The 8394-nt window shown below is 55.0% G+C and overlaps 1 protein-coding gene across 1 annotated transcript; it reads left to right on the plus strand.

Moving 5' to 3' along the window:
* The first annotated feature begins 2394 nt into the window (after positions 1–2394).
* On the plus strand, positions 2395–7788 carry B3gnt7 (UDP-GlcNAc:betaGal beta-1,3-N-acetylglucosaminyltransferase 7). Its single transcript, XM_031368263.1, has 2 exons — positions 2395–2727; positions 4198–7788. Exons 1-2 carry the CDS (start codon positions 2717–2719, stop codon positions 5378–5380), a joined length of 1194 nt encoding a protein of 397 aa, XP_031224123.1. The 5' UTR covers positions 2395–2716; the 3' UTR covers positions 5381–7788.
* The last annotated feature ends 606 nt before the right edge of the window (positions 7789–8394 follow it).

Below are 8394 nucleotides of genomic sequence, written 5' to 3' on the forward strand. Positions count from 1 at the left end.
GGGGGACAGTGGCAGAATCCACTGCGGACTGGCCTTGCTCAGCCACTCCAGTTGTTCTGAGACAGCCCCCAGCTGGCTGCTGTGCCCTCATGGTTGGATAGGTGGAGGGGGCCAGACTCAGAAAGTCCCACTGTGCTTCCGAGTAGCGATAGGGACCCGTGGCTCACTGAAAGCAGAACAGGGTGACATCGGAAAGTGACCAGAGCCTAGGGAACACACACACACACACACACACACACACACACACACACACACACGTGCATGGACTCATGGACTTCATTGTTACGCATTTCCCCATTCTGAATTCACAGACCAAATGATCTTTGACAAACTGTCCTGATTGACCAGTTCAACTGGAAAACCCAAGGTGACCCTTGGGCAGCTCCCCCTGTCCCCACCCCTGCTTCCCAGATTACTGCTTCCAGGTTCCCTGGAGGTCCCAGGATCCCCTGGGGTAGGTCAAACAGTCGTGGTCTCGTAATATCAAAAGCACCCACCTGTCATAAGGTTCAGCGTGTAGGGGACACCGGTGTGTCTGCTTCCTCTGTATAACTCCCATCTCACATAACTCTGCATGGGCAGGAAATTGACGTCTCAGGAGGATAAGCCAGCTACCCCCTAGTAGCAGCCAGGAAGTGCGGAGGATTGGCCCAGCCCCCAACCCTCTGGCACTCAGATCTCAATTCCCAAGCCCTTACCAGAAACACCTGTGTCCACCTTCACCTAGCACCTGGAGAAACGCCACACTGGGGTGAAAGGTGAATCAGAGGCCAAGAGGGCTGATCTCCAGCAAGGCACTTGCTCTTCCCCCAAAGTCACACTTACACAGAGAGAAGCCCAAAGCTTGGGTGGTGCCCGCTGTGCAGACACATCTGGGGACTCCCAGATGGGGGGAATCACCCCATCATTCAGGAGGGTGATCTGGAGTTCTAGGCCACCCTGAACTGCATGCCAAGACCCTGACTCAAAACAAACAAAGCAAAACAAAATATCCTGGGCTGTGGAGTAGCCAGTGCCAAGCTAACACAAGGAGGACCGAGGACCGGTGACCTGGGACTAGTGGGACAGCAGTGACTCCTAGGGGCAGGTAGCCAGGCCAGTGAGACTTAACACTTCAGGCCAGAGCTTCTTGAGGACTTAAAGAGGGCATTGTGCCAGGATTCTCCTCTGAAATTTTGATCTGAAGGCCCTTCATCATTTCTGACTGGAGCTTACAAATTCCAGAAAATTCTACTGTATATTTAAGCACATACCCCAGCCCAAGGATCACTATGAGAAGACCAAAAGGAACCTTCACCCTTAGGACTCACTGGGGCTTTCCGGTCTCCCTGTACTCCCTGGGAAAGGCACTTTATTCCCAGTCCTACTATCTAATAGAAATTCCTGAGACAGGACTCAGGGACCACCTCCTGAGCCAGGCAGGCCTCCTGGGTTTGAATATTAAGGCTGTGGCTTCATCCGTAGGGCAAGCTGTCCTGACTCTACCTTCTGGTAAGCTAGGAACAAACCATAGCAAAGGTCTCCAGAACCAAGTGCACTACTGATGCCAGGGACCAAGAACCAGGCCTGGCAGATAGGAAGTGCTGGATGTTAGGAGTGGGCTGTAAAAAGTTTCCATTTCAATCCTGTGGGTATTTTTGAAGCTTTACGGTCTCCTCAGCATTTCGACCCCAATATGGGTCCAGACATCTGGATGACAGAAGGTCATTTTCCCAAGTCATCCAGAGAAGGCATCACCCCAGAGCCTGGGCCAAGGTGTACCCTCCCTCCCTGTACTGTGTTTGTGTGGAGCCCACTCCCAAGAGAAAATGGCGCTCACGCAGCAGATTAATAAAGGCCTTGAGACAAAAGAAAAAAAAGTAGGGGTGCGGTTAAGTGAGGGATTTGTTGGCAATACAAGAAGAAAATTTTTGTTTTGAAACAAGAGTCTCATTAGGGAGACCTGGCTGGCCTGGAACTCACCATGTAGTGGCCTTAAACTCACAGAGATCCACGTGCGAACACTCTAGCAAAAGAACGGACATTTTTTGCAGAGGCTAGTTAATAAGCCTTCTTACTGGGGGTTGGGAGGAGGGTGCAGAAAAAGTGGGGAATCCAGAGCCTTCCTGGGTGACCTGGACTGGCTGGGAGTCTGACACAGGCAACCCAGCCTCTCCTAGCACCATCTCCTCTTGAGATCGCCGACCAGGCCTAAGCGAGCCCGGGAAGGAGAAAAGTAGACAGGGCAGAGAAAAGGAAGCTTTAGGGAAAACAGCCTTTATCCTCCTCCCTCCACTCTACACACCCAGGGCTACTCCAGAAGGAAGCAGCCAGGCCGCTAGGCGCCGGGTGGGCGTGGAGGTGGGCGGCGTCCGACGTCCCCACGTGTCCCGAAGAGGAGAGGCAGGCGACCCCGTGAAGGCCCAGCAGCGGGGAAGTCGCCGCCTCAGGATGTTGGCGATCCTCAAGGGCTCTGAGATTCCGGCTCTTCCCTTCGCGATCCTGCGGGGCGTGCCTCTGAGGCGACCAGGGCTAAACGGAGTTGCTGTCCCCGCGGTGAGCCGGGGCGCGAAGGGTTAACCTACCTGGGCCGCCGCCCCTGCGGCTCCTCCTCCAGCCGCAGGCAAAAAAGAAAGTCTCCGCGGGGGCGCGGCCCGGCTTCGTCCCGCCGTCTCTAGTCGCGGAGCCCAGAGCTGTGATCCGTGCGCCCCGCTCAGCTGCCCTGGACCGGGCCGCCATGTCTCTGTGGTGAGTCAGGGTCCCGGTGGGGTGCAGGGTACCTCCGAGCTTCACCTTCCCCCGGGGCCGCAGACCGCAAGGGATGCACGCTGGGTGTCCTGGGGCTGACCCCAGTTTCCCGGGGCAGCGGGAGATGCGGAGCAGGGCGCGGCGCCGGAGCGGCAGGTGGGATGTGGGAGATGCGGGGCGCACGCTTGGCTCCCCGGCCGCGACTCGGGCAGCCTGTATGCAAGGTCTCTCCGGCCTTGGGGTCTCACTAGCACACACACACACACACCTGACCCCTCCGGTCCCTCTTCCCCTCTGTGGCCACTTCTCCGGACCGCCTCGACCCTTCTCGTTCCCCGGCTTTGCTCTTACAAACGGAGTGGACTGGTACGTGCGAGCCAGGGCCCTGACTCCGGAGCTGCGGCGTGGAGCTTCTTTTAGAACCCCAAGAACTGGAACTGGGTTCGGAATCCTCTGCTCCGGTTCCCAGCAGGGTACCTCAAGTCATTTCTGCCTTTCTCCATCCAACCTGGTGGCCAGAAAGTCTTGGGGTTCTTGGGGGAAAACTCGCTGAATGTGGGAAGGACTCAACATTTACTCACCCTGCGCCTTAAAACCTGGGGTTATCTCTACCTGCTTCGTGGCTCCCTGGCTCTTGTACCTCCCCGCCTTGGAGTTGAGAGCCATCTCCCTGCTGCCCCAGCCCTGGAAGGCCATGAGTCTCCCAGTGCGAGCTAAGGAGGGAAGGTTCTGGGGGGTGGGGGGAAGGGGCACAGGCAGGATCATTTCTGAGATTTCTGCCTCTGAAAAGGGTGTGGTAGGGTTACCTGACCAGGTAGGGTCCCCGGAAAGTCGGTTTCCTTCCCCAGGGCTGAAGGGCTAGGCACCCATTCCTCTGTGTGGAATATAAAGGTAGGGGTAAGGAGTGGTGATGGGATCTCGGTCCGCTTCCCCTTCGAGGCCGCCCATCTAGAGTAAGAATGGCTCCTTTCTGGTTCTGTTGAGTCTGTGGGGGCTGCTAACTCACTGCCCACTGCACTCCACAAGGAGACTCCCCCAAAAGCTGCAATAAGGATACTCTCTTTGCCCTTTAGTGTGACTGGTTCAAAGTCATCAGGTGATACTGCTGCCCACATATATATATATGTATGTGAACTAAAAATGAAAAGCAGAGCACAGGGGATAGACAGTGGTCTCTTTTCCTGGCAAAATGACGGCATCTCACTGAGTTCATGCCTGGTGCTTTATCCTGTGTTCTGTCCCATTTCAGGGGGAACTTGAGGAGTTAAATGGTCCCCTTCCCAGAGTCTTTGGGTTTGGGACTGCAGTAGCTGATTCCACAGTGCTTCTTGAGTTAGTATGAGAAAAGCAGCAGGATCCTCTGACCTTCCAGGAAGTAGAGTCCACTGGCCTATCTGTGGGCCCCTAATCCTCAGGAGGAGTATGAGTGCCAGCTCACCCTCTTCTCTGCTGCCCCTCCCCCCCCCTTAGGAAGAAAACCCTCTACAAGAGTGTATGCCTGGCTCTGGCCCTCCTTGTGGCTGTCACTGTATTCCAGCGCAGTGTGACCCCTGGTCAATTCCTTCAGGATCCTCTACCACCCACGCTGGGACCATCCAAAACTGGAAATCTGGTCAACCCCGACAGCTTCTGGAAAAGTTCAAAGGATGTAGCGGCTCCCACCCCCACGTTGCCCCGGGGACCTCAGGTCTGGGATGTGATCACCACTAACTGCTCTATCAACGTCAACCTGACCCACCAGTCCTGGTTCCAGGGTCTGGAGCCACACTTCCGACAGTTCCTAGCCTATCGGCATTGCCGCTATTTCCCCATGTTGCTGAACCATCCAGAGAAGTGTGCCGGAGATGTCTACCTGCTGGTGGTTGTCAAGTCGGTCATCACACAGCATGACCGCCGAGAGGTCATTCGTCAGACCTGGGGCCACGAATGGGAGTCGGCAGGTCTGGGCAGGGGCTCCGTGCGGACTCTCTTCCTGCTGGGCACAGCCTCCAAGCAAGAGGAGCGAACCCACTATCAGCAGCTGCTGGCCTACGAGGACCGTCTCTATGGTGACATCCTACAGTGGGACTTCCTCGACAGCTTCTTCAACCTGACCCTCAAGGAGATCCACTTCCTCAAGTGGCTTGACATTTACTGTCCCAACGTCCCCTTCATTTTCAAAGGTGATGATGATGTCTTCGTGAACCCCAGCAACCTGCTTGAGTTTCTGTCTGACCGGCAGCCCCAGGAAAATCTATTTGTAGGTGATGTTCTGAAACATGCTCGGCCCATCCGCAAAAAAGACAACAAATACTACATCCCCGCCGTCATGTATGGCAAGGCCACCTACCCACCCTATGCTGGTGGTGGGGGTTTCCTCATGTCTGGCAGCCTAGCTCGACAACTCCATCATGCCTGTGACACGCTGGAACTCTTCCCTATTGACGACGTCTTCCTGGGCATGTGCTTGGAGGTGTTGGGAGTGAAGCCCACAGGCCACGAGGGCTTCAAGACCTTTGGCATCTCTCGGGTCCGAGGCAGCCGGATGAACAAGGAACCGTGCTTCTACCGGGCCATGCTTGTGGTCCACAAGCTCTTGCCTGCCGAGCTGCTGGCCATGTGGGATCTGGTGCATAGCAATCTTACCTGCTCTCTCAAGTTCCAGGTGCTCTAATGTTGCTGGGCCACCAGTACATTTCTCCTCGAGTCCTTGGGATCCTGGGACTGGAGATACACGGTATAGTCTTTGGACCCCTACAGGAGGTGAAGGGTTTGGGCCCTCTGTGCCCCTAGGTGTGGTGGGGTACAGAGAGCCAGAGAGGAACTCCCAGAAATTCCCAAGAAAGAGGCCCAGGAATAGCCAGAACTTCCCTTTCTGGAGGTCCTCTGAGGACCTGGATTTCTCCTAGCCTGGGCCTGAAGCCTGGCCTCTCTAGCCTGGTAGAAGGCCCTGGTGGCCTCTAAAGGAACATTTGCTCAGGTACCTGAGCTAGGCCTGACCCCAGTGGGTCGGTGGCTGCCTCTTGTCCTCACAGGGAAATCTCTTTCCTGTGAAATGCCTCTGGCTCCCTGAGGGTCAAGGGACCCTTCATGGGAGCTCAGTCCTGTGCAGGTCCACAGGTGTCCCCTGGTCCACATTCCTGGCTCTCCTAAGGCAGGAGCTCCAAAGCACAGCCCCAGGCTTGCCTGGAGTCAGCTCCTGAGGCATGGCTCCTGGCTCTGTCTTCTCTCGGCTGCTCTGACTACCTCAGCACTCCTCAAAAACCTCAGTGTGGGCTGCCGCCCCCACCTTACGCTCCCGACACAGAGCAAAAGAGCAGTGCTCCTGGCCTGCCCCCAAGTCACAGTGATCCCTGAGCACAGCCCAAGCCAGGACTCACCCTTGGCACCTCACCAATACTGACTCCCTGGCCGGAAACTGGCCGGTTGGGCCCTCCATGTAGACATTCTTCTATTACTGTGAAATTTTATTTATGAAGAATTGGAAGGAAGGCGGCTCCAGGCCTTGGGAGGTGTACCTCTTTTCTGTATACTTTCCTTCAGCAGGCTAGCATCTCTACCACTCTTTCCCCCCTACCCCCGCCTTTCAAGTCCCACTCTGAGCCCTTCCCCACTGACACCCCTACTTTTCTGGGGCCTGCCCAGACTATTTTCCCCTGTGAAAGAACGCCACCTCACACCTCTGGCTGGGGTCACCTGAAAAGACGGAGGCAATCTTCTCTATTTTTCTCAATAAAACGACTGGTTGTTGAAGGTGCCTGAACTAGCTACTTCCTTGGTCTTGGCTAGTGGGTGTGTGAGAGCTCTAGAGGGGCCTTAGAGGAAGGTGGGGGGAGCTATGATGGGGCAAGAAACCTGCCAGCTCTTAACACTCAGCTGTCTCAGGTGACCTCGTGGCCAGCTGAAGCCTTGGCCTAAGTATCAATTAGCAAAGGTCAAGGCATGAGTTCAGGCCCAAGGCTAATGTTCTAGTGGGTGCCCTTAGGCAGGGTATGCAGAGTCTAATAGGCTCCCTGACGACCTTGTGAAAGCATTGAAATAGACTTGGCTGGAAGGAGAGCCTGCCACGTGCAGGACTTTTGCCAAAGTTGCTGCTTCTGGAGGCGGAAGGAGGGCTGTTACTGCCAGGGCAGGATCTTCTGAGGTGGTAGTGAGCAGGCCAGCTGTGTCCAGCTCAGTGACATCCACCATGGGCCCAGTGGCCCCGATCCAAGACCTAGGGTTGGAAAGGACAGGGCAGCCACCATTTCTCCCCTGCACAGGTCTTCCCAATTATGCGCAGAGCTCAGTGCAAAAACACATGCCTAGTTCCCGGAAGTTAGAAACTTTTAAGATTGCAACAGAGCAGAGCCCTTTGGAGGAGCCAGCGCACCTGCTCCCAGAACAGCTGCAGGAGAGCCAGAAGGACCAGGCAGAGGCTCAGGACTGTGTGAAGAAGCCACATCTAAGGACCAGGCAGAGACACGATTTAACCAAAGGTTGAGGGAGGGAGGTGGATGCTTGGTAGTGCAGGTAGGTAGGGGAATCTCAAGCCTTAGAGGTTTAGGGAAGTGTCTGGAGCTGACCCTGAGCTATAGCTATATCTGAATCTATAGCTTTTGGCTTCCTTTGTCTTTGGCTTGGGTCCTGTGGACTGGGAACTCAGTGGAAGTCTCCTTGCCAGCACTGAGTCAAGACTCGGGGCCACTCAGTACAGGGGGTGTGAGGTTTTCGCTTCACTTGGGCTCAAGGCTGGGCAGGCAGGCCCCATTAACTCAGCAGAAGGAAGACCAAGGAAGCCCCTCCGGGATGCTGTCCCATTTCCCATTCCCCCACCCCACCCCCAGGGCCAGCCCTTACTGAGCCTTGTACCTGCTTAAAAGGACTAGGGGGTATTTTCCCCTGAGGTAGACTGGAATTTGGGGAGGAGCCACTGTGTGAGAGACAAGGGGGAGATTCCCTGCTGAGTTTGTTAACAGACCCCAGCTCTTGGGTCTGGAAGTGGTAGACACAGACCCAGAGATACTCAGGGTCTCTATTAAGACCAACCAAGAGCAGGTTAAGGCTGGTGGTTCCTAGAACAAAGGAAAGGGGTTACTCTTACAAAAAAAAAAAAAAAAATTAAAAAAAAAAATCTCCAACCATCCCATGCAGGTTATCTGATGGAAAGAAGGGGTTCAGAACCAGAATGGGTATTGTCCAATCTTAACTGGTCAGTGTCCCATCCTCCCTGCAGGAGTAACAGATTGTAGAAAGGATCTGGTCCTGACCGGTCAGAGGCTAAGCAGTTTCATGCAGTTCACTGATCAGCTTTGACTCTGAGGGTCCGGTATATTCCCTGGAGACTGCCTTTATCCTACATCTGAGAGAATGAATGATTGTTGTTTCTTAGCTCTAGGCTATGTGCGGGCCCTGGGTCACGGTTTGAATCTGTAGAGAGAGGACGAACCAAACAGGCAGGTTCCTCCCTAGCATCAGATAGGCCTATCTCTTTTAGGGGGCCCCCATCAAGTTAGGGTGCTCTCTGCAGTCTCTGAACTATCAGATCACTACAGGTAGTCGAGGGTCCGCATCCTGGTAGGCCAAGCAGGATAGGCAAAAGGGGACCGAGGATATGTAGCAGTTTTAGGAGTGCTTGCCTAGCCAGGCCGTGGTGGCACACGCCTTTAATCCCAGCACTTGGGAGGCAGAGGCAGGTGGATTTCTGAG

This window comes from Mastomys coucha, unplaced genomic scaffold (assembly GCF_008632895.1).
Source record: "Mastomys coucha isolate ucsf_1 unplaced genomic scaffold, UCSF_Mcou_1 pScaffold14, whole genome shotgun sequence".
Lineage (NCBI taxonomy): Eukaryota > Metazoa > Chordata > Mammalia > Rodentia > Muridae > Mastomys > Mastomys coucha.